Source organism: Parastagonospora nodorum (genome assembly GCF_000146915.1).
Source record: "Parastagonospora nodorum SN15 chromosome Unknown scaffold_1, whole genome shotgun sequence".
NCBI classification, from domain to species: Eukaryota; Fungi; Ascomycota; class Dothideomycetes; order Pleosporales; family Phaeosphaeriaceae; genus Parastagonospora; species Parastagonospora nodorum.
In genome coordinates this window covers 1772527-1796729 of record NW_001884549.1, presented here as the reverse complement: position 1 = coordinate 1796729, position 24203 = coordinate 1772527, and the positions used below count along the sequence as shown (strand labels likewise).

Below are 24203 nucleotides of genomic sequence, written 5' to 3'. Positions count from 1 at the left end.
AATGTTGACTACCTAAGTCTGTTGGATGTAGGAGCAAACACCCATAACCACAAAGTTTCGTGTCAGACACGACTTGGAGCGACTCCACAGCAGTTCGAGGTTCGATTTCGTGGCATAAGAGCAGAGTAGTCATTACGTCATTGTGTCAGTCGAAAGCCTTCAAGCAGTACAGAAATTGTTAGGCAACGTAGCGTTGCATCCGACATTCCATCTACCATCAGGACGAATGAAGAGACGATGTGGATGCGGAAGCTGTGTTGAGCTTTCGTGGATATCCATAACATGTGTTTGCGTGACCAATAATTCGGCATGTGTTGTTCATGTCACGCAGCTGCCGTAAGAGGAAGGTTAACTGCAAAGCCGTGGATCATAGCTGACGACCCTATCGCTTGTCCAGCTCATAGCTTCCAAGGTTCCCTATCAGGCCCCATTCACGAGGGCTTTCGGCCTGGTACTTTGTGCTGGCCACAAGATTATTTTTTGCAAGCATGAGTCTGCCGCAATCACACAAATTGTCTTCCTTTCCGCGACCACTTTTCAAGATCCCCAAGGCTCCTCTCCACCCACTCATCACAAGCTTGGTGATCATTCGATAGAACGAAGCTTGTCGCACTCTGCCTGGACTTGGCTACACGTTCACGAGCTCAGTGCGTGCTTGTCGTCATATAGCATATATTGGTCTTACTGCGCGAGATTGCAACGGAGCTTTATCATTCGTCCAAGACGTGCAGAAGATCTACCAAAAGTGCCGTGCTCGTCGGACATTTATGCGGGAGCTAAGTGCCGTGGCGATCATATTAATATGGTGGACGAATGTGTAGCCTCCGTTGTGCTGGTTATGCGGGGAAATGTTCCAGAAAAAATCACGATTGGCTACAGGCATGCTATGGATAAACGAGGGTAAAGCGTTTCAACACCATGAACCTCCTCGAGGCCCTGTATCTTGTGTAACGACAGGTCTGCAAGTTATGAAGGACTTTGTGAGATGAGAGCATAAGATGATGGCGGCCCAGAGCTTGTCCAAGATACCTCAAACTTTTCTAACTCTTTCCTGACATTCATTGCATCAAGATGAGATTGTACCAAATCGCTGCTCTCGTCGCACCAGCGCAAGCTGCGCTCCGCTTCGGCTGCTCAACACTGAGCATTCAGCGCCTCGACCCGCTCGTCGAGCCTGGAAAGCTGCCATCTGCTCACGTCCATCAGATCGTGGGCGGCAATGCGTTCAACGCAACCATGAACAAGGATCCGAGCACTCTGGCTACCTGCACGACTTGCACGTTCTCCGAGGACTTCAGGTAGCTTTTTCGCTTTTAAAACATACGTAGAACACCTCTAATACTTCATAGCAACTACTGGACTGCTGCTATGTTCTTCAAACACCAGAATGGATCGTACAAGCGCGTGCCTATTATGCAGAACGCTGCTCTTCCTAACGGGATTAACGGAGGCATGACCATCTACTACACACAGCAAGACTTCAACTCCAACGGCAACCAGAAGATCACTGCGTTCCCCAAGGTGGGTTCAGAAATGCATCACCTACCACGGTACGGACACTGACATCACCAGGGGTTCCGAATGACAGTTGGATCGCCCGTCACAGATTCGCTCGATGCTGCAAAGAAGCACATCGGCCTACGTTTCGTCTGTCTGTCCGACAAGAACACGCGTTTCCCCGAGCTCCCCGACTTCCCGCCCAAATCCTGCAAAGGAGGCATCATGACTGTGCATCACTTCGTACGCAGCCCTGCATGGAACATCTTGGGGATACACACTGACCTAGCATAGCCCAGCTGCTGGAACGGCAAAGACGTCGACTCGCCCAACCACCAAGACCACATGTACAACACGCAAAACGAGGCCTTTACGAACGCCAAACCCTGTCCGGCTTCGCATCCCGTCCGCATGCCGCAAGTCGCGTATGAGACGCTCTGGGATACCACGCAGTTCAACAACATGTGGCCGAAGGACGGCTCCAACCCCTTCTTCCTATCGTACAACGACAACAAGGGATACGGCACGCATGCGGACTATCTCTTTGGCTGGAAGGACGATTCGTTGCAGAAGGCGATGAATGACAAGTGCATGTTCCAGGCGTGCGAGAATGGGAAGCCGCTGAAGAGTCAGGCGGTCAATGCTATGAACGCGTGCCAGGTGAAGAGTGCGGTGAATGAGAATATCGATGGATGTAAGTCACATTTCCTACTCTTGTTGGAGAGGTTTATGCTAATCGTTTTTCGCAGGGCTGCAGCAGATGCCCGGTCAGGGTATGCCTATGTAAGCGGTGATGGGTGGTGGATATAAATGAAGCATCTACCAGAATAAACGCTCGTTAGTGTAGGCTAGCAGTAAATCGTACGATGGCTTCGATAGCGCGTTGCACTTAGTTTGCATCACGTAAGAAGCTGTTCAGACGCGCGAGATACTCGATATACTTTCCACCATTTCTTTTCGTATCGCCATAAACTTTGCGGGCAAAAGGCGTGATTTTGACACATATGGGCCGATAGCTTTTCACCGCGTTACATCCGATGAAAAAGCATATTCTTCCAAAGACTACAATTCTGAAGCGCCACGGAGCGTTTATTGACAGCAGCGATGCCGGCGTGGCTGGAGGTTTATTGGATGTGATGGTGGTGTGGGACGGGAGCAGTCCAGGCTCTCGTAATGTGTAGGCGGCTAGCAGCACATGCCGATGCTGCAGCCACAACAGGCCTGCATCATCTCCAAGGTATAGAGGTAATCGTATACGCAACCAATACCAAGAGTGCTGCCCCGCTGTTGATGGTCGGGTAAGAGTCGCAAACGTGACGCCGAACGTCTCCGCCCGAAGCGAGTTACAGTCGCATGAATCACTGGCTCGAGCATCTGCATGTTATGCAGGCATCCCTCGCAGCCACGTGGTCAGCGAACGCGTGGGAGTTGCCGTCTCGAAGGTAATCATGGTGATCGGGCAGCGGTGCAGGGACGCGTGAAGTGTGATTGGACGATGACGAGACAGATGGGCATGTGACAGGGAGCCCGATGAAGGCGCCTTATCGCAGCGGACAAGCAGCCGTGCTTGCAAGTCATCAGCCAAGGTCGCTGTACGATAGTGGCGGCTATTAAACTTGGCATTGGTGGAATGGTAATGTGCATTCTGCATTCCTAGGATGAGCACATGTTTCAAGAAGAGAAGTTTCGCGGGAATGTAGCCGGTGTGCAGAGTTCAGCAAGGATTGATTGCTGAGCAGCGTTGATAAGAAGGGCAGTAGCGGACAGCAGCCACCAGTATCTGTCTGGTTGAGAACGGATGAGGAGCTGGCTGCCCGGTGGCTAGGCGGCTAGCTGCAGGCGCGTAGCAGATGCGGTTGAAGATCCACCAGCTTACTGTGGTGCAGCGGAGCAAACTTTATCGGGATGGCGCTCGTCGTCAATGGCTGTGTTTTTTGGTGGCCACGCAAGGCACGCTTTGTTTGCGATGACGACCCAGAGTTGCAGATTGCGATTACCGTGGACGTGGATAATAGGCGACCAGATGGGCGACCGTGGCGGGTGGAGACAGAGACTTGTTCACGCCCATCATCCATGTCGGTCCCCACGTGGCAGCGGCGTGGGCACCGCGAACATTGGCTGCGTAGGTGCGGCTTAAGTGGACCACCGCAGCCGACATCTTCCAGAGGCACCCCCTGGATTCGTGTCTGAGAGGATTGCTGCATATCGCCCACTCTATCGAAATGCAGCAATCCTTACTTTGCGTGGTTTCAGAGGCGGGCAGCATCGTGGCGGGCTAAAAGGTCGCACCTGCCGTCTGCTGGTGGTGTTGTGCGCCTGCCTCTCTTCTTGTGACCAGCACCGTGCCTGCCTCACCGCACAGCAAGAAAACAAACAACCTTCTCGGGAAGCACTCACGACCTCGTAAGGCGCGGCGAATCCCAAGATCCTGTGACTGCAACGGCAACTCTGCTGCAAGCGCATTAGCCTCTTTATCCCCCCTGCGCATCTCCACGTTGCCCCCTTCCAGCATTGCCGATCTGAGCCCTTTGAAACACGCGAAAGCCCGGACAAAGTGAGCACAGGACCCTCTGACAAGGCCGCTCTCCTCTACCGTCTTTCACGACTCTGCCATCCTGCCAATCTGCTACTCCGCTCCACCTTTCATCTGTTCGCGGCGCTCCTCAATCGTTGTCTTGCACCTATCAGACCCAAGAGTAGCCTAGAGCCATTTTACTTCAGACCAACGACACGCCATCACTCCCTACTACCGCTAGTATGCCGACGTCTCTGGAGTCCTCGCGGCCCATCCTAGCCAACGTAAGTTGCTCTTCCGTTTCCACCACTGGTTTCAGACGCGACCTGTGGCTGAACCGGCCTATGCTCAACACTAGTCGCCGTGTTTGAGTCCTTAGCTGCCTTCTGTCACCGTCAAGCTTGAATCTTCACACTCCACACCCTTCTCTACATCACCACCACCACAAGAACACTGCTCCAAACTACTTCATCTGCACCATGTCCACAGAAACACAAACCCAACAGACCCAAGCACAAGTACCAACATCACCTAACGCAAAGAAATTGCAGTCCACCGGCAACCGCGCCTCCACAAGAATGTCTACCTACAGCGCAACACCGACTCTCACACCCTCCATCGCACCCTCGCACCTCTCAGCAGCCTCGTCGACCGCCGGTGACCCCAAAGCCCACGACATCAAGTCATGGAATGCCGGCTTTGACCGTCTCGAGGACAAGCGTCTCGTCCAGCAAAGATACGCGCTGAGCAATGAGAAGACAGACGACATGAGCAAGCTGGCACTGGGAGCGAAGCTGGACCGCGCACTTGGGCGACGCATGTCAGGCCAGGACGCCGTCTTCAAGCCCAAGGCATTCAACGAGAAGAAAGTTCAGGCATGAGCACGCACAAGTACTTTGAGCGTCACCAGTCTGTCTCCCAAGCGTTCCGGCAGCAACAGAAAGCGAGCATGACCATGTGCACCTACGGTGCCCGATTTTTGATGGGCGATATATGCCACTCCTCATCGAACGAGCACCTCGAAGAAGGCGAAGTGGCGGTTCTCTTACCACTCTCGTCAGCGCTTTTGGAAGACAGGAGCTATGTCACCGCCTAGGTGGCAAGTTTTGGACTCTCGACAAGCGACATGGAGGGACAAAAGCTTTCTTCTCGCTACTCCACATTGCAACGGGCGTTGAGCATTTCACACTCATCGATATACCCAGAAAGAGCTGGGAGGGTTCCTTTTTTCGGCATTTCCCACATACCTCTTATCTAATCTCAGGTTGTTTACTCACATCTTCACGCGGGAGGATGGGGCATTGCGGGGTTTCCTTTGTCTATCTCTCTCGGTTGGATTTCTCCTTTTTCTTTTTCTATCTGACTCGCGCGGAATCTGAATCAAATATGAACCTCTCCAAACAAGCTTGATTCACAATTGTCGTATCGGAATCCCTCGTGAGCTTAGTCGTGCGCTAAACGCACGCGTGGCACTCGTTTTGAGTCTTGACCCTGTGAACGTTATTCCCGCGTGGCCGTGGCGGGGATGACAAGCCGGAGAAATGGACATTTTTGCGAGATCGCCCCGTGGTACCAAGACTGCGTAACTCGGGCATGCCAGAACAGAGTAGCATTGATTGACTTTAGCTGTTGACTCGTGAATGCCGTACGCGACGTTGGACAGACGTTGCGCATCGGTCATGACTCGGACACCCGCATGGACCGGAGTGAATGTCCGAAGACGCTTGGCGAAAGTATGCGAGACATTGGCGCGTACTTGAATCCAGAGACATTCTGCAGCGTTGGTGCTGCGCGGGGAGATTCGGATCGAAGGGTCTTCATTCTTGAGGACACGAAATGCAAGGACGGAAGTCACCAGTACTGAATAAGCACTGTCTTGTCTCGGGGCTGCTGTAACTGTAAGGTCTAGTCGGCAAAAAAAAAAAAAGTGAACAAAGCGCGCACGCATGACGGCAAAAGCAATTGAACTGAGGTATCATATTTTTTCTCGTAGCTGCCTGAGATGGAACTAGTAATGGCGCTTGCATGGACTCCGCTAAAACCATGCAGGATTCCAGTGAAAAAAAAACGCCTTTGGAACAGAAACATGAAGATAGTGGAGCTCTTCGCTCCCTTGCGAATGCAACAGATTCAATTACGCCCAAGGATTGTATGGAGCGTGCGCTGGCGGAACACCTCCCTCCTAGTAGGCGTTCTGTGGTACTTGGTAGCCCCCCATCTGTGCCTGCTGTGCCTGGGCCTGCGCACTCGCCATGGCGTGCTCATGCTGCCTTTGAGGTAGGTCGTTGAACCACGGATGTTGCAGGGCGGCTGCTGCGGATACGCGCATCTCTGGGCGTAGCTGAAGCATGCTGCTGAGCAGGTTGAGACCAACCTGGTCGACCTGCGGCAGGATGTGGCGCAGGTCCTGTGTTGCGTACACGGGGAAGTTGGTCTTGTACTCTGGAAGCTGTGAGATGCCGGGCCACGAGCGCTCAGACGGTGTGCCCATCAGCCTAAAGATCTTCTGCACTTGGTCCTCGTTGGTGGTTCCCGGGAAGATGGGGCGTCCGGTGTACATCTCGGCCATGATGCAGCCTGCGGACCAGATGTCGATGCTTGTGTTATAAGTGCGACTGCCGAGCAGGACGTCAGGAGCGCGATACCACAGCGTTACAACTTCGTTGGAGAAGGTGTTGACTGGGATTCCGAATGCGCGGGCAAGACCAAAATCGGCCAACTTGAGCTGTCCGCGGTTGTTGATGAGCAGGTTCTGGGGCTTCAGGTCGCGATGCAGGACGCGTGCATCGTGGCAGAAGGCGATGCCCCGCAGCAGCTGGTACATGAAGGACTTGATGGTGGCAGGGTCCAGAGCGCCTCTGTCGCCGCGCGAGTCCATGTATCGCTTCAGGTCCTTATCCATGAACTCGAACACCAGCATAAGTTTGTTCTCGGTGTGGATAACATCGTGGAGCAGGACAATGTTCTCGTGGCGGAGCTCCTTCATAAGGGAGATCTCGCGGATGGCCGTAGAGGGCGTGCCTTCCTCGGAGTCGAGGTGGATCTCCTTGAGGGCCACCAGCTCGCCCGTCTGCCTATTACGGCCTTTGAACACCTGCGCCGAGTCAGCACGTGCAATCCCCTCGTATGCACGCATGCACTTGTCTACCTACAGTAGCATATGTGCCCTCGCCCAGCTTCTCCAGCTGCTGGAACGAGCTCGGGTGCCGGCGGTTGTCCATGATGGGGACTACGGGGATGATTTGGCCTCCGCCGAGGTTGCGGACGCTGATGGACGAATCTGTGCGGAAAGGAACAGCAAGCGTCCCCGCGTGCGTGGCCTTGAGCTCGCCCGGGGGCGGTCTGTCGGTGAACTTGGGGTCCCAGAGGATGGCCGAGGCGGTAACGAACTTGCTGGCAATGCGCAGCGTCGAGCGAACGTCGTCGGCAGGCGGGGGTGCGCTGGCGGGGGCTGGTTGCGCCGTTTTGGTCGTAGAGAAGAGATGCAGCGAGAGACAGAGAAGTAGAAAGAGGGTCCGTGGAGTAGTAGAGCTGCAGTAGTCAGAGATCGACGTGGTTCCTGTTCAGCGGTGGTGGGTGGGTTCGATGAGTCGTAGTGGGGCAACACAACCCTGGCGCTTGCCTCTACGCCTTCCAAACCCCGTCTGTGGCCTCTCATTTCTCGCATCGATGCAACCCACGCGCGACTTGGACATATATATAGAATGTTGCAAGATGATGTTCATTCCCTGCGCACGAATCCGCTGCAAGTGCCGCTCATGTGGACCTTGTTCAGCGGATGCAGCTATCTTGTTTCAACGCACACTCCGTCCCTCTATACAGGAAAATCCGCCCGATTCCCCAAAGAGCGACCAGGAGCTGGCGAGCCACCATGCCATGACTTTGGTACTGGGTGCGGCCATGCCGCCGACTAGCCGTCGGCAACACGGCTGTACTGGGGTCAGCCTTACAGCAACTCTTACATCATCGCCTTGCGTTTACTGGCTACTGTGAACACTGCCACCACGCACATTGTAGGGCCACGTTCTTTGGTAGCAACAGCCATGTACAGTCTGCCACACCAACCTCCACGCTACCCTTACCATCAGCCTGGTGGTTGACAGACTCGGATCCCCTGCGAACGACACCATGGACGATCTGCTACCATCTTACGAGAATGCTACCAACCAAGATCCGTGGGAGCTGGTCGTACAATACTTATCCTCCGAGTCTCTATGTGCTGCTGCATTAGTATGCCGGAGATGGCACCAGATCATGGCTCCGCAGCTTTGGGGCAACCCAGCCTCGCATTTCGGTGTGCAGAACGATACCGTATACGGTAAGACAGAGCATCGTAAAGCTACCCGTCCACTAACCACGCGTAGTCGCTTTGACGCGATTCAGGCGAGTTCTGCCCTATGTGCGAGAATCTGTGAGAGACTTGACCCACACTCTCCGATTTCCTCCAGCTCATGCAGAGATATACGGAGGGCCACATGCGGAATGGCTTCGTGACTGTCTTGAGTATCTTCCCGGTCTCCAGTGCCTACTTGTCAACGGTCTTCCTTTCTTCGATCATTCTGCACTTTTGTGCCTGCGGTATGCGAGCTTGCGCCGGAGCTCTAGCCATCCCCGTGTGTTCCCAATGTTTGGACTAAGACTGTTGGATGCCTCGGGCTGCACAAATGCGACATCCACGGGGCTGACGGAAGCACTGTCCCATCTACCAAATCTGGTCTCGCTAGATCTTTCGCGCACACCTGCTACAAGAGATCCGGCAGTTTTGAGCAAGCTCAGATTCCTGTCTAGTCTTCGTCTCCTGAACTTACAAGGCATATCACTCAAAGACGCTGACTTTGACATCGTCGTATCTTCCATTGAGACCCGAGTGAGGAGTCTCGATGTGCGTGATAATCATTTGACAGATGCTAGCGCTCGGGCTCTTCTCGAAAGGTGTTTGAAGGAAGAGCCCTTGGAGAGAAGGACCGCATTAGGACCTTTATCGCCAATCGAGGATGAAAGAGCAGATGGTGACCTTGATGTGTTTGAGTCGGAGAAAGTGGTTGATCATGTCCGTAAGAAGCTCACAGGAGGCTTTGTTGGCAGCCTTACAATAGAGAGGGCTAGAGACGTTGGCATTACTCATCTCTACTTGTCAAAGAACGCAATGACAGTAGAAGGCATCTCAGGACTGTTGCGATCCCAACGTTTGCAGGTATTGGATATTGGCACACTACCGACCACCATGATACAATCACATCCCAGCGGATTGGGAGAAGCAGCCGACCTCCTTCAGCTTCCCAGTGTCTCGAAATTGACACCGGTCATTTGCGAATATGCTTCATCAAAGTTAAGATATCTACGCATCAACTACGAGATCGTCACGGAAGATGCGCCGAAGGATGCAGTGACATCACCCCCACGCGCAGAGCTGCATGGCGATCTTGGGCGCCGTGACCCTTCGGATGCGCACGAGCTTGAGGCCATTCAAACAAGTACGGCTGAGCTTGGTGCTACCGATGCAGCTATTTATGAGCTCCCGGGCGATTCGGGTGGTGTGGTTGAACTGCCTGGCTGTTTGCCAACCACAACACACCATCATGACACAAGCTCGAATTCACTGAAGGTTATAGACCAGTCTCCACATATTGAAATCACAGCAGTTCCACAGGAAGTCAAACGCGGCGCAACACATGCTCCTGAAGTGGTCATATCTGACACTGCTCATACGTCTGCCAATGTCCCTAAAGCCGGTCACAACCGCGACGACCTGTGGGTTGACGGTGCGTTCGCTGGGCTATCTCCAGCACTGACTCTCGGGGAAGAACCGACCAATTCTCTAAGACAGCCTACTCAGAAAAGATCGCGACACAATTCTACTTACTACGTCGAAGATCGTCGGGCTCGCCTCGAGCTTCGCCAATCCCAAGAAAACCGGCTGCATCCGAATATGCTTCCTAAGGTGCATACCCTTGTACTTACGGACATCCCCACCCTGAGCCGCAATGAAGAGATCGTCCACCGGCTTATCCAGTATGTAAAAGACGCAGCAGAAGAAGTCTCCATCGCTAGAGAGCGAGCAGGACACACTTATGCCCTTCCGCCTGGCCGCCGTCGCGCAATCGCTGAGCAGGAACACGCGCGTAATCTTTTCGCTCTTGAGAGGATAGTTCTAGAAATGGCACCACCACAGGCTCCGGCGAAGAAATTTTCGACCAGTTGGAGAGCATATCCTACTAAGTCATCTACAGAAGACGCTGACTCCGAAGCCTTTTGGGACGCGGCTACCCAGGATTTCTCATTCTTCGGCGAGGAAGAGTGCGGACTTCCGGACATTGAACCCGGGCGTACACTACCGCTAGCAGCAATGAGCGGGCTGGAGCTAGTAACGGATACACCCGCACCACGGCCACAGGCTAGTGGTGAAGATGAATTCAAGCCCCAGATTGACGTCATTGCCGAAATTGCAAAGTTCCGGAAGGAAAGGAAAGCTATGTACAACAATTTATTACAAATGGGGAAAATATTTCCGCATGTCGAAGGCTACTGGCCGGGAGACATAACAGTAGTTCGGAAATCGCTTGATCAATATGCGGGAGAGTTAGACTTCTATGGTAACCGATATCAGTCCGGTTGGCACTACCGATGATAACTTCGGTTCCGACCTACGCACTAGAAGTTCGATGCGCAATTAAATGGGCCTTGGTTCTATATTCGAGATCTTTTGAGGTGCGAGGTATGTCGGTCTTCGCGTCTCAGTGGCATACTAAACGTCTTGCGCATTGTTTGACATGAATGGAGGAGAACCACTTTCAGGATTGCATAGCGATGGCGCATCTATCCTGAAATGAAGTACACATCAATAGTGCGCTTCTCGGCTGATAGCACGTGGTTTGTTTAAACTGCTTGTGGCATCCGTGGAACTTTGCACGGTCTTTCACATCCTGTCCCGGACAGGACAGCTCTAAAACTCGCATCAACTCAACTTAACTTTCTTTCAAACTCGTCTTCACTTTCAGCAACTCGGAGCATTCGAATGCCACCGACCCTACTCTACGTCAATGTACACGTGCCGGTTGCGCTTGCAACTTCACCTTCGTACGCAAGACACTCTTTAGCCCACCATGGGTCAAACTCACAGCCGAGAGGCTGAACTTGCAGACTCACGTCGCCAGACTACACAACATAAATGGAGCATTCGATATGCACTAGGACTGCGAGCCGCAAAGGCACGTGTCCACGAGCGATATCCTGGATCGAGAACAAATGATCCAAACGTTGGGAGCGCACCCCATGCTCGGACAACAAATGACACACAAACCAGCAACGACTATGCACACACTCTTACGGAGTCAAGAGGCAATACTGGGTCTCCAAAGAGACAGCAGAAGCATAGAAGGGGCAAATCTAAAGAAGATCATGCTAAGTCCAGCGGTCGCCAGCCCGCTCACACGGATGATTCTCAAGCGGCCGATGGACCAGAAGGCCGAGCGAAGAAGCTGCAGCGCAAAAAGCTCGAGTTGCGCCACGCAACACCGAAATCGACCAAAGAATGCAATGTCTGCACCGAAACTCGACCCTTGTTCCAGTTCCCAGAGAGACCACCTACAGAAGATTGTCAGCATAGTATCGACACTTGCACTCATTGTCTACAAACATGGATCGAATCCGAGTTCAAGTCCAAGATGTGGAACGAAGTCAACTGTCCAACATGTCGAGCACGATTGCAATTCAACGATGTCATGGGCTTTGCTCCGCGGAATGTATTTGTCCGGTACGTTCTCAAAATACATGATGCTTATTATATACATATAGATACTAACATATGTTTCAGCTACAGCAAACTCCACACCAAGGCCATCTACGAAAAGATCCCCAACTGGCGCTGGTGCGTTGCCAGAGGCTGCAAGTCGGGACAAATACACGACGACAAAGACTCGCGCTTCCGGTGCAAGAAATGCAAGAGGAGTCATTGCACAGTGCACCTTGTGAGGTGGCACACGAAGGAAACCTGTCGGGAGTACGAGTACAGGTATGTGATTTCCCTCTTTCACCAGGCCATGTATTTACCTTAGAATAGGACGAATACGGGCATCAGGCAACAAGAAGAACTCGCAAGCTACGCACTCATCGCCAGGACAACAAAGGTGTGCCCGGGTTGTACGCGGAGTATCGAGAAGAGCTATGGGTGCGATCACATGACGTGTAAGTATCTCTCTTCTCCCTCCTCCCACTCATTCACTAACCACTCCTACGCAAATAGGCTCCGAATGCCGCACAGAATTCTGCTGGGTGTGTCTCGCATCCTACGTCCGGACGTCCAATACTCAGGCTCCCACCGTGGGAATCGAGCATAGTACAGACTGCATACATTACATGCCACCCAGAGGTGGTCTCGAGAATCTGTACCAGCTTTATCAGCTTCGAATTGAGAATCCGCATCGGCAAGATCCAAGAGGTGAGGCGGCTGGACGGGATAGAGATCGTTTGTTGGGGCAAGCGGTTCGGCGGGATCTTGATAACATGTACCAGCCTCGTTCTACCGATAGTCCGTATCGAAGGATAACGAGGTAGTGAGTAGGTTTAAGTGAACGCGCGGTATCAGCGTCCCAGTGGAATTCGAATAATCTTCATGTATAAATACTCAACCTGTCTCACACGTGTACACGAACTCCCGAATGCGGCCTTACCGCATACCACATCCCCACCCCAACTACCGACATGACCACCAAATACACCATCCACACATTCACTCTGTTTGCCTTCTCGTCCCTCCTCTTCCATCCCTCCGCACCTTCGTTAATCGTCCTAGTCCCCACATACTCCAACTTCGGCGCCTCGCGCCACGCATCCACCAACTTGTTAGTCTGATACGTCATGATCCAGGGCAGCGTCGCAATCCTCGTAAGGAAAAAGTAGCTCCAGAAGCCCGCGTAGCTACGCATGCGCGTCATGCGGCCGGAGAGGTCAACAAAAGCCTTGGCGCGTTTGTGGCGCGTGGCCTGGTAGGTGGAGAAGAGAGTGGAGAGCTGGGCAGGAGCGGGATGAAAATCCGCGTCTTTGGAGCAAGATGTCATTCTATAGAGGAGGTTGCAGAGTGTGATGGCGGATTCAATGGCCATGTTTGCGCCCATGCCGAGGTCGGCTGTCATCTTCATCAGAAGTTTTAGTCTATGGGATTGATGGTGATTCTGCGCTGACGAACCTTGTGTGCGGAATCTCCTACGAGTACGATCCGGCCTGCGTGCCATTTATCGAGGATGCCTTCTTCGATGTTCAGCACGGCGGAGCGACTCTTGTTCTTCCAGAGATCGCCAAATGTTAGGTTCTCGGTCATTTTCACATCTTTGAATCTCTCTCCGACTTGCTCTTGCTCGTCAAGAGACGGCTTGTATGGCTTCGGTGGACAGCTGTATTCATCTTTAAATGTGATGCCCCAGTAGGCGATACCGGGCTGAGTGAAGAGCAGCTTGGTCGAACCGTCACCGAGTACTACGTGGGTATCGGCGTCGCCGAGGTCAGGCAAGTCGCCTTGATCGGTTACTCCGAAGACGCCCTTGTATTGCGAAAATATTGCCGTCTTGTCGGACTTTGGCACCGCGTCTGGTTCATTCTTTGCAGCGTAATCCCACATTAACTGTCTTGTGAGACTGTGAACACCATCGGCCCCAATCACAATATCGCCTTCCTCGTATGTCCCATCGGCGAGAAAGACCTTGACGCTAAATTCTGTGTGCTCGAACCGCTCGACGCGAGCGCATGTACGGACTTTCGACCTATCTGGTAGGCCATTGTACAAAACGGTAACGCACTTCTGGCGTTCGAAGAAAATTGGTGGTGAGTCAAAGGCTTCCGACAATGCCGACAGCCTCTTCGGATGAGCAAGAACTCTACCGTCAGGCCAGCGCAGACTTTCCTTCTGCATTGGTGTGGCAGAGTCTTGAACGCCTTTCAGGATACCAAACTGATCAAACACGCGTGCCACGCCAGGATAGAGCACCTGTAACATCAATGGCCGGCTCATTCATAGCAGGTGAGAGGCGACATTACCAGTGCTGCGCCATGTAAAGATACAATCTCCTTGTGTTTCTCGAGGACGATGTGGTCAATGTTGGCGAGCTGTAGTGCATGGGATAGTGAGAGGCCGACGAGGCCTGCGCCCACGATGACGACTCTGAACGGCCTTTGCGGACTCTGGTCTGATTGCACCATGGCGCTATTGCATGCGAACGTATTCTTTGGCGTTGAGTAAATCTGATGGTCAATTTAAAAACCTGCTGTTATCGTGTATGGGAAACAACCCCCCGAACAGCATGCAAGAGCGAAGTTGTATTTGCTTGAAGGGGTGGCCTAGAAGGCTGATGCGTGCCGAAAAGATAGGCAAAACTTCCTCGACAATCATGCAGAAAGACAGTGGCGCAACTGTGCGCCCTGCGTACTGCAACTAGCATCAGCGGCAGCGGCTCTGTGCAAGCGATGGTCGCTGTCAGCATTTATAATATCCTCTAGAGCAGGCTGAATATATCCCAGCACCCGTGATGTGCTCTTCCGTTGGACTAGAAATGCCTGAAGATTCATAAGCTGCTGTGGTGTCTGACATGTGGGGCGAGTTGCAGCAGTGCCTGATGATTCGCTAGTGCGACTTGAGGATGTAGTCACGTCCGGTGCTGTGCATCGCTAAGAATTAGACACTATGAGGATATCGATCTTCATTTGTTTAGCTGGGAACTCAGGTCTGTTGCAAAGACTGATTTCCTAGTCCTCTGCGACATGTGAAGGAGTGGCTTGGAGACAGCGAGGACGACCGTGATGCAGGCTTAACGCTGTTTGGCTGTATAGTTCCGAGATATTCCAAGAACAGGCGGCAGACTAGAGGCGACACGATGGTGCGGCGGGCAGCCCTAGAGAACGGCTTCTCACAGATCGTCCATGCCTGCCAGTGTGGAGAGCACGGGAAGGCACGCTAAGAGATAGAGCCCGCTTGGCAGTCTAACGCTTTTCGCGTGCCCGTCGCAACCTCACTATTGAGACGTGGAGGCGCATCCCATCACAGCGCCCGCCTGCGCGTTCTCTACCCATTTCCGCCAACGCTGATGAACACTCGCCGCTCTGTTTACCTGGTGGAAACGCGCTCACCCTAGGCCCCATTGGCAGCTTGCTCGACAGCCGGCGCGTTGATTGCGACTGCACCCTCACCCTTGCTGGCCGCATTCCACGATTCTCTACATGGCGCCTGTTCCCGATACTCCTCGATCACGCGTTCGAAGCTCAGCACGACCCCCAAGGCGACACATCTCCGACTCGGCCCCGCCCAGCAAGAGGCGCAAGTATATCCCCGGCGGACCAGGAGGCGGGGGCAGGTACATTGATGACGAGGGCATAGAGATACCCGTTGGAGGAACTGGCCCGGGCGGCTACGCGTATATAGGCCCTCGGGGTCGTGTGGGACGGCTCAACGCTGAAAGACAGGGTGTTGCGCTGCCCGCGCCCTCCCCCTCGACATATTCACGACCGCGACGTGAAAGGCCGCCTGCTGGACCGCGTTCCAGTTCGGCCGCTGCAGTCGCTGCCGCTGTGGCGCAAAATGACGGATACAAGCCGAGGGAGGAGCGGAGCTGGGACGAGTTTCACCCTGAGCTCGACATCGACGCAGAATGCCCCATATATACCGCAGACCAGATAGACGGCATCAGCCCCCCAGACAGTGCACCCGGAACTCCCCAGAACGGCCCATCGACTGGCCAGTATGCCGTGGACAGCGGTATATCCGCCGTGCTGGACGGTCTTCGCGCGCAACAGGTTGACGATGCCGAGCAAGAAGCAGAAGTCGTCAATGGCAATGGCGCATTCTCGACGCCCAAACGACGTCCAGGCCGCCCGCCACGGAACAAGGACTCGATGCTTGCTGGCCTTGGTTCTCCGCCCCGACCACGAATCAACCCGCTTCCGACGATGAACCCCCGAGAGAAGCTGAACCTCCCAAAGCCTTCTGTGCGCCAAGTCGATCCGTTCAAAGCCCACGAGGAGAGCGAGGGCGTCAAAGTCAATTATGTGGACCGCACCATGGCCAACGTCGGCTACCAAGAAAGTGAGATCTTCGCAAGGGCCGAAAACAACATGATCCGCCTTCCCGAAGGCTCCATCGAGGAAGACCTAGACTTGGCACTACAAACAGAGACTGACGGCCCTGCCACTGCAGTTGCTATTGGCCGTGTAGAATACGACATGGACGAGCAGGACGACCGCTGGCTTGAAGCACTGAATGTGCAGCGGAGGGAACGAGTCAGCTGCCAGCGATAAAACCCGCCATGTTCGAAGTCACCATCACTCAGATTGAGAAAGAGTGGCATGCGCTGGAAAAGCGTGAGTGACAAGAAACTGGCTACTTGCAGATATTTAGCTAACACGTCCTAGGCATTCCCAAACCAAACCCAAAACCTCCACAGACACACAGACCCCGATCTAGTAGTGCGGCTGCTGTCAATGGAGAGCCGGACTGGTCAAGGAGAAGAGCAGGATACCAAATGTGCCATTTGCGATGACGGTGATTGCGAGAACACCAATGCAATAGTGTTCTGCGATGGCTGTGATCTTGCCGTTCATCAGGAATGCTACGGTGTACCATTCATACCCGAGGGTCAGTGGCTTTGCAGACGGTGCCAGTTAGTGGGCCGTGGCACACCTGCAAGCGAACTACCGGTAAGTCTTCTTAGGCACACACATAATTACTGCTAATCGTTGCAGGGTTGCATCTTCTGTCCGAACGTAGACGGCGCCTTTAAGCAGACCACCGCCATGAAGTGGGCGCATCTGCTCTGCGCCATGTGGATTCCGGAAGTCTCCCTTGGCAACGCAACTTTCCAAGAGCCGGTACAAGACGTCGAGAAAGTCCCAAAGACACGATGGAAACTCGTGAGTACTTCACTAGCTTGCATTCCTGTTCACGACTAACACAAACACCAGTCATGTTACATCTGCAAGCAGAAGATGGGCGCATGCATTCAATGCGGGCACAAATCATGTTTCGAGGCTTTCCACGTGACCTGCGCTCGAAGGGCTAAGCTTTGCTTGCGCATGAAGTCCTCCCAAGCTTCAAATCCTCTCGACTCCACTGTCCTCAAGGCATATTGCGACAGACATTCGCCATCTGATTGGAAACGAGAATTTGATGTGGAGAGAGCAGTGGCAGACGCAAAAGCATTCTATCGACACACCATGCGCCATATTCGATGGCCCGATAGCCAAGCGTATGCCTTGTCGATTGGCTCCACCCACGCAATGCCTTCAATTGAAGGCGTGGATGACGACGATAGTGCGGGTGGCAACAAGCGCAAGCGCGGACAGACCACAAAGTCGTGGAGATTACCGTCCGGCGCCCCAGTTGTACCTCAATCTGTGTACAATAACGTCGAAACCACCCTTCAGCGATTCAACATGGCGAAGCGCAAGGAATTTGTACAAGAAGCCTGCAAGTACTGGACCTTGAAAAGGGAGTCTCGTCGTGGCGCAGCTCTTCTGAAGCGTCTGCAGCTGCAAATGGAGGCCTTCTCATCCATGGAGATTACTCGTCGCAACTTCGCGGGCATGGGTGCAGCTGGTCGCCCGAGGCTCAAGCGCCGTATAGAGTTTGCAGAGCATCTGGAAAAGGATATGGAACAGATCCGAGTGATGGCTGAGTTGGTTAAGCAACGAGAGGCAGAAAAACTTCAAGACGTGCTAATCCTTAAGCGCATCGTGGATTGCATCTACTTCCCGATCCCTCGGCTTGTGGAACCCATTCTCAACCGCGCAATAAGGTAAGCACTTTCACATCAACCTCCACTTCATTTGCTGATTATTCGCACAGTCTCGATAGCAAAGGCGTTTTCACGGATGGCTTCAGCGACCTTCAAGTCCGCCTGGATGAGAAGTTTTATACTTCTGTGCAAGCATTTGAGGCAGACATGGCGGTAGTGCTGAGCGAGGTAGGCTTTGCTCCAGTGTCTAGCATTGGAGGAGATGCCGAAATCGATCTGAACAGAGTCGCACACAGTACTCTCACAGCAGACCAAAAGGAGACGAAAAAGTTGGTAAAACGTATCCTGAAAGGGGTCCAACCACTTCTCGAAGAGGCTCAGCGCCGAGAAGCTGACCTAGCTGGACGACCGTACGAGAATTTGCCTGATCTCGAAACACTTTTGAATCAGAAACTGGAGCGCAGGGCCAGTGCACTTTCTGCCGAGAGCATCCGCCAAACGACCGAAATTGGACAGTCTTTGGCTGAAGGAAACAATGAACACTTGATCAATGGCGACACAGAGATGGTGGTCAACAAGGCGGACGATATACAGCTTGCTCCCACACCAGACGATAATGCGGCAGATCCTCATCGCACAGCGCATGATGAGGCAGCTGACGAAGCAGCCATTGCTGCTCAGCTCGGTCAAGATACCATACACGCTTCCAACGAAGAGTCGCGGACAGATACTATGGATGTCGACGACACACAGGGCAATGTCCAACCACTCACTCCTCCTCGATCCGAGAAAAACCTGCTCAACGTTCTAGGCAATGGTGGCATACCCTGGTACTTCGAATACTTTGACATAACAGGCACTACCATCCACAAAGAGCGATACACGGGACGGGATGTACTGCGGGACATGAGCGAAGAGCTCAGTGAACTAGACGACGATATCCTGGATGGGCTTGCCGACTCTGACCCTGTTAGGCCAGCCGACGCATCGGACTCAAACGTTGCTGAGGTCAAGAAGGTCGTTGCTAGAAAAAAGCAGAAGCGAGCAAGGAACTGGTAAATTTACTGGCCGCATTGTTGATCACTTTTCTTCTTAACTTGTATTATCTGAATTACTTGTAACATACTGCTTTGACGGATGTACTGTTTCCGGCGCAAGGTGTCCTCATTTTCTGGGTAAACGGAAACATCAGGATCAAGCAGATGGTGCTACTTCGGACAGTAATTAGGTTGTATAGCATTTTACAGGGCGTCACGGTTCGCCTGGGATGGACGGAGAGGGGCACGTAGTGACGGAAATGCTTCTTTATGCAAGCTACCATTTTTTTCCAAGGGACTCCGAGGGACTATCAAAATAGTCGGTGAGCGCCACCTTCTGCTACATGATGTGATTGATGGAGTGTCTGCGCCTCATGACAACTTCGCGCCCGTTGTTGAGCTGATCGGATAGGGCCAAATTGCCCCCTGGCAGTTGCCTCACTTCTCAGCTCTTGCCTAATGCCTGCCTCTTTGTCCTCCACCAGCCCTCGCGTAGCTTCGCCCCCACTCATCTTATATTATAAAGCCAGCAAGACAGAGCATACTCTTCGTCGTTGACTTTTTCAGCAATAGACCCGCCTTCACCCCAGACTCCACTTACTTGCAGCGTTGCCTGCGTCAGTACAATTTAGCGTGGCGCTTACTTAATAGAGGCGCGGCTCCGTCGATCCGCCCTGCCAAAAAATCCAGGCCTAGCAGCTCTCTCACAAACAACACCTCACCTCTCCCAACCAACCATCGACTCCAGCGCCCAGTAACATCAGCACATCATGGAGTACGAAAATGATCAACGCGGCTACGATGGTTTGTTAATCTGCTCTGTGATACCTGATCATTTGCTAACAGCGACGCGCAGACGAGCCTCGCGGCTACGAACGCGACCGTAGCAGGTCGCCCCGTGGTGAGCGTCGCGACGTAGACAGCTCGCGTGCTCGCAGTGCTTCCCCTGGTGGCGGTCGCGATGATCGGTATGTTTTTTGTATGCTACACACGAGCCTCAGCTAACCCGCCGCAGCGGCCCACCCCCAGCTCGCAACGAAGAAGATGACGACCCAGGCAGCCGCAACTCGGGCTCTAACCTCTTTGTCACAGGCATCCACCCTTCTCTGACTGAGGAGGAGGTGACGCGTCTGTTCGAGAAGTATGGCGAGGTTGAGCAGTGCAACATCATGCGCGACCCTCACACAAAGGACTCCCGCGGCTTCGGTTTCGTCAAGATGGTCACCGCTGAGCAGGCTGATGCCGCCAAGGAGGGACTCCAGGGCGAGGTTCATCAAGGCAGGACACTGAGCATCGAGAAGGCTCGTCGCGCTCGTCCTCGTACCCCTACCCCGGGCAAGTACTATGGCCCACCTAAGCGTGGTAAGCATTCATCAATCCTCCGATTACTATTGTCTACTAACACCAGTCCCAGAGTTTGGTGGTCGTGGTGGTGGAGGTCCACGAGGAGGCGGCTCCCGCTATGGTGACCGTTACTCGGATGATCGTCGCGGAGGCTATGGTCGTCGCGATGACTACGGCTCCCGCAGCTCCCGCTACGACGACCGCGGCTATGGTGGTGGTGGTGGTGGTGGTGGCGGCGGCGGATACGGATCTCGTCGTGATGATTACGGACCGCGAGGCGTCGACCGTTATGCTTCTGACCGAGGCTACAGCGGCCGGGATAGTGGCCGCGAAGACCGTCGAGGCGGTGGCGGTGGCGGCGGCGGCGGCTACTATGACCGTCCTCCTCCCCCGGCTGCTGGTGCTGGTAGCTACGATAGTGCACCTCCTCCTCGTGAGGCGTACAGCGGAGGCCGCTCGTACGATGGTGACTACGACCGTTCTCACCGCTAGCTCCACACTGACATTGCCAGAACCCAAACGGTACTAAGTTAGGGTCTTCATGGCTATTCCGCTGTCAGGCACTCGCTTTCTCAGCATTCACTCCTGTAATCCTAGGGCTACTTCACTGGGGCAGTTTAATTCGGCTTTTCTACATCACGGGGATATGGTCGACAAAAGTTCTTCGAAATGGTTCGCGGCGCGCGAGGGAGCAAACTTCGATAGTCTGCAATCTTGCAGCTCGACTTCTTCCTATACCTATTCGACTCGGTAATTTTCCTTGGAGAAACGGTTCTCAACATATCGGTAAAGGCTTTCGGGGCAGCAGCGATGCCCTCTGAACGCGCATTCGTCTTGATCATCTACCTCGACACCAAATTGTACTTGTATATCATGCCCCTTCGATGCAACCAGGACGTCAAGCAATCAGTCCACACCACTTCCGCCCCACCCGTACATTTAAACATCTCAATACCAACCATCTTGACCGCAACCATGTCAACAGCAGCCCTCGCCAGTAATCCGTAATGGGCTTGCGCTTTCGGCACACGACCTGTCTGAGCATTAGTCGCCGTGCATCTATAACACCGTAATCCGTATCATCAAGACACGTCGTCGCACGTTACGCATGCCGTTCCGCCCAAATTAGTAACGCCAAGTTCTACGAGACGCGTAAGATGGATGTCTTACCATGCAGCCCACGATCATTACAACAGCATGCAACAAATGCGTCAAAGTTGTTTCAACGCTATCACACGTGTTGCGGCTGCTGGATGTTTTTGCGGGTGCTTGCATGTGGTGAATACAGAAGAAGGTGCGTGCCCCGGTTTTCTGTTTGTCCTTTTCCTTTTTCAGTCCTACGTGCCTTCCGTTTCGCTCATTTTACCCGCCCGTGCCCAAACATGTTTGGGGGCCATCAAATTGCAATTCTCAGGAAAAGGTAAGCACATGGTAGGCGTTTCCGAACGTGACGACTGCCACGGCTGCGCAATCCCAGAAGACGCCATAATTAGCTATACTTGCCCTATAGTCATGGCTATGGTGTCAAGCCATGAATCGTCCGACACGAACGGCGTTGCAAATGAAAAGTCACAAATGATTTCTTGCGAAGAACGATGGATTTAACGGAAGCAAATGAGGCGATGAGCCTGCTTCTGGCATCATTCTTCTTATATGGGTCTGGTCTTGCAGAGACATCAGCAAGCCAAGCGAGCAAGGACCGTCTTGAACAAAAAAGTAAATATAAGGTTTTGATTCAGCACTTTGTCTTTTACCATAGTTCGGAGATTATATCAATTCCAGCAATACAAGAACAATATTCTCGGGCATGCATCCCGACACTAGAGAGCAAATGTGCGTGAGAAAGCGGCATCAAGCATCAAGGCTGTGTGACCGAATGCGCTTCCCGTTGAGAATGTGCATTTACCCATTCGGTGGGAGCCTGATGCATAGTGACTTTGCACATCTCGCGGTATGATGCAAGACTGTCATCAAGTGAGCGTAGAGTAGACGAGTTGGAAGCCATGCGCGAGATTGAGTTGATGTTGCTAGATGCAAGAAAAGCTATATATACCATGAAAACACGTAGTCAGAGACGTCGGTAGATGGCAGTGCACGTGAGACTCCTCCTGGGGCGGGCTAGACCACATGCAGGGATTAAGCTAGCGCAGGCAGCTCAGCCCTGGACATGTAGTTCACGTTGCTCAGCTCGCATCAAATGGCGGCGGAGACGATGCCGTTAAGCCTCAGGGAAGGCGCAAGTGCGACTCTTGTCCTCTTGTCCTCTTGTCCTCTTATCCACTTGTCCTCTCCTTGGTGTCACCCGTTTCACTTTTGCCGGTGTTGACTGCTTTGTGTTGACGTACGACCTGATTTGTCGCTCTGCTGACTTCGGTCCTCCTGTTCACTGTTGCGGAGCGAGCGCCGCGCGTCACTGGTAAGCAGCCATTCCCGCGATACAACGACTGCAACCAGCCAGCTAATGAAGATCAGAATCTGCAAGAGCCAACACCTGTCTGCTCCGCTCTCAAAACGCACCCTCTCACCCTCGTCGCTCCTTCCCTCGCCGCGCACACGATGATCCGGCGCACCATATCGACACCACTCGTCGCTGTGGTACTGGCCCTGTTTATAATATTTTTCTTCTACTCGAGCAGCGCCGGCCGCGAAACATGGGAGGGCCTTCCGCAACGGGTCGGCCTAGGCGATCATATTGGATCGAGCCATGCGCCCGGTAGCTCCAGCTCTCCCGCGCAGGGCGCACAAGATCCGCACTACGAGGAATGGAACCCACGGCTCAACTTCAAGCCCGGCTCGCCAATGCCGCCAGGGCACAACTATACCTCGCTTCTGGTCATCGCAAAGACCAAGGAGGAGAACATCGATTGGATGGATGAGGCGCTGCCTGATCAGCCCAAGGCTGTCTATGTTGCCGACGACCCCAAGGCACCGCTTCATCCTCCCAAAAACAAGGGACATGAGGTCATGGTGTACCTCACATGGATCATTGACAATTACGACAACTTGCCGGATGTCACCATGTTCATGCATGCGCATCAGCTGACCTGGCATAACGACGACCTACTAGGCAACGACGCCGCACAACTCGTCACGCGCCTGAGCCGACAGCGCGTATGGAGAGAAGGCTTCGTCAACATGCGATGCAGCTGGTATCCTGGCTGTCCTGACTGGATGCATCCCGGCGAGTCGGAGGAGAACGCGTTCAAGCCAGAGGAGGTCCTACTGGCTAAATCCTGGAGCGAGCTCTTCCCCCTCGACGAAGTTCCCTCAGTGCTTGCGCAGCCCTGCTGTGCGCAATTTGCCCTCTCTCGCGAACGGATCCAAGCCAAACCCTATGCACAGTATGTCTGGTACCGCGACTGGCTCTTCAACACCAAACTCCCCGATTCCATGTCTGGGCGTATATGGGAGTACGTATGGCAATTTGTCTTCACTGGTCAAAGTGTGAACTGTCCGAAAGAGCACATCTGCTTCTGCGACCAATTTGGCCTGTGCTTCGGAGGTGAAGAGGCCTGGTCAGACTTCATAGTCCTGAAGAACGAACTCAGTGATCGCGAGCGGGATCTCCGGGACTGGGAAGAAAAAGGCAAGGCGATAGAAGAGGCAAAAAAGAAAGGCGAGGATCACTTGTTGAAGACGCTCGAGAAGCCAGAAGAGGGCAAGGACGCGGAGTTCCGCAGGGAGATCGATCGATTACGGCCGATCGTGGAAGGGCTGAAAAGGGATGCTGATGAGCGGGGAAAGGATCCACGAAACAGAGCGTTGGAAGCTGGTCGAGACTGGTTTGAGGGAGATGATTACTAGTTTCCTACTTTAGTTTGTTCGAACGGCGCATTGGGGACATATAGCATATGGCGTTATTTCGATGGCTTCGTACAGTCACATTTGCATCGGAGATTATCAATAGAGATGAGGCAGTACAAACTTTTAATGTGGATAGCCTGTTCATTCCAAGGCAGTACAGTTTCGAGGAAATTTTTGTTAACTCATAATGCGCTGATGATCATCTAATGGGGCTGGCTTCTAGCATAGCAGTGATTCCAAGAGTGCCGACGGAGCATGGTTTACGTAATCCTCGCTGCAAATCCACCTGGG

The 24203-nt window shown here is 53.3% G+C and overlaps 10 protein-coding genes across 10 annotated transcripts; 7 read left to right on the top strand and 3 right to left on the bottom strand.

Annotated features, from left to right (window-relative positions):
• Positions 1-1071: 1071 nt before the first annotated feature.
• SNOG_00801 (hypothetical protein) lies at positions 1072-2284 on the top strand (the record flags this gene model as incomplete). The annotated part of the gene is made up of 5 exons (XM_001791422.1): positions 1072-1298; positions 1350-1521; positions 1573-1740; positions 1792-2191; positions 2247-2284. 5 exons carry the CDS (start codon positions 1072-1074, stop codon positions 2282-2284), a joined length of 1005 nt encoding a protein of 334 aa, XP_001791474.1.
• A 927-nt stretch (positions 2285-3211) lies between these two features.
• Positions 3212-3572, bottom strand: SNOG_00800 (hypothetical protein; the record flags this gene model as incomplete). Its single annotated transcript, XM_001791421.1, has 2 exons — positions 3212-3330; positions 3374-3572. The coding sequence occupies 2 exons, from the start codon at positions 3570-3572 to the stop codon at positions 3212-3214; spliced, it is 318 nt and encodes a 105-aa protein (XP_001791473.1).
• A 682-nt stretch (positions 3573-4254) lies between these two features.
• SNOG_00799 (hypothetical protein) lies at positions 4255-4893 on the top strand (the record flags this gene model as incomplete). The annotated part of the gene is made up of 2 exons (XM_001791420.1): positions 4255-4296; positions 4564-4893. The coding sequence occupies 2 exons, from the start codon at positions 4255-4257 to the stop codon at positions 4891-4893; spliced, it is 372 nt and encodes a 123-aa protein (XP_001791472.1).
• A 1301-nt stretch (positions 4894-6194) lies between these two features.
• SNOG_00798 (hypothetical protein) lies at positions 6195-7707 on the bottom strand (the record flags this gene model as incomplete). Its single annotated transcript, XM_001791419.1, has 3 exons — positions 6195-7106; positions 7165-7463; positions 7635-7707. The coding sequence occupies 3 exons, from the start codon at positions 7705-7707 to the stop codon at positions 6195-6197; spliced, it is 1284 nt and encodes a 427-aa protein (XP_001791471.1).
• Positions 7708-8140: 433 nt separating this feature from the next.
• SNOG_00797 (hypothetical protein) lies at positions 8141-10640 on the top strand (the record flags this gene model as incomplete). Its single annotated transcript, XM_001791418.1, has 3 exons — positions 8141-8330; positions 8377-9774; positions 9886-10640. The coding sequence occupies 3 exons, from the start codon at positions 8141-8143 to the stop codon at positions 10638-10640; spliced, it is 2343 nt and encodes a 780-aa protein (XP_001791470.1).
• A 475-nt stretch (positions 10641-11115) lies between these two features.
• On the top strand, positions 11116-12565 carry SNOG_00796 (hypothetical protein; the record flags this gene model as incomplete). Its single annotated transcript, XM_001791417.1, has 4 exons — positions 11116-11765; positions 11826-12023; positions 12072-12196; positions 12255-12565. The coding sequence occupies 4 exons, from the start codon at positions 11116-11118 to the stop codon at positions 12563-12565; spliced, it is 1284 nt and encodes a 427-aa protein (XP_001791469.1).
• Positions 12566-12645: 80 nt separating this feature from the next.
• On the bottom strand, positions 12646-14203 carry SNOG_00795 (hypothetical protein; the record flags this gene model as incomplete). Its single annotated transcript, XM_001791416.1, has 3 exons — positions 12646-13143; positions 13197-13991; positions 14042-14203. 3 exons carry the CDS (start codon positions 14201-14203, stop codon positions 12646-12648), a joined length of 1455 nt encoding a protein of 484 aa, XP_001791468.1.
• Positions 14204-15217: 1014 nt separating this feature from the next.
• SNOG_00794 (hypothetical protein) lies at positions 15218-18786 on the top strand (the record flags this gene model as incomplete). The annotated part of the gene is made up of 5 exons (XM_001791415.1): positions 15218-16280; positions 16446-16690; positions 16736-16903; positions 16955-17787; positions 17838-18786. The coding sequence occupies 5 exons, from the start codon at positions 15218-15220 to the stop codon at positions 18784-18786; spliced, it is 3258 nt and encodes a 1085-aa protein (XP_001791467.1).
• A 761-nt stretch (positions 18787-19547) lies between these two features.
• On the top strand, positions 19548-20600 carry SNOG_00791 (hypothetical protein; the record flags this gene model as incomplete). The annotated part of the gene is made up of 4 exons (XM_001791414.1): positions 19548-19568; positions 19611-19743; positions 19794-20126; positions 20179-20600. The coding sequence occupies 4 exons, from the start codon at positions 19548-19550 to the stop codon at positions 20598-20600; spliced, it is 909 nt and encodes a 302-aa protein (XP_001791466.1).
• A 2064-nt stretch (positions 20601-22664) lies between these two features.
• Positions 22665-23912, top strand: SNOG_00790 (hypothetical protein; the record flags this gene model as incomplete). The annotated part of the gene is made up of 1 exon (XM_001791413.1): positions 22665-23912. One exon carries the CDS (start codon positions 22665-22667, stop codon positions 23910-23912), a length of 1248 nt encoding a protein of 415 aa, XP_001791465.1.
• Between the last annotated feature and the right edge of the window lie 291 nt (positions 23913-24203).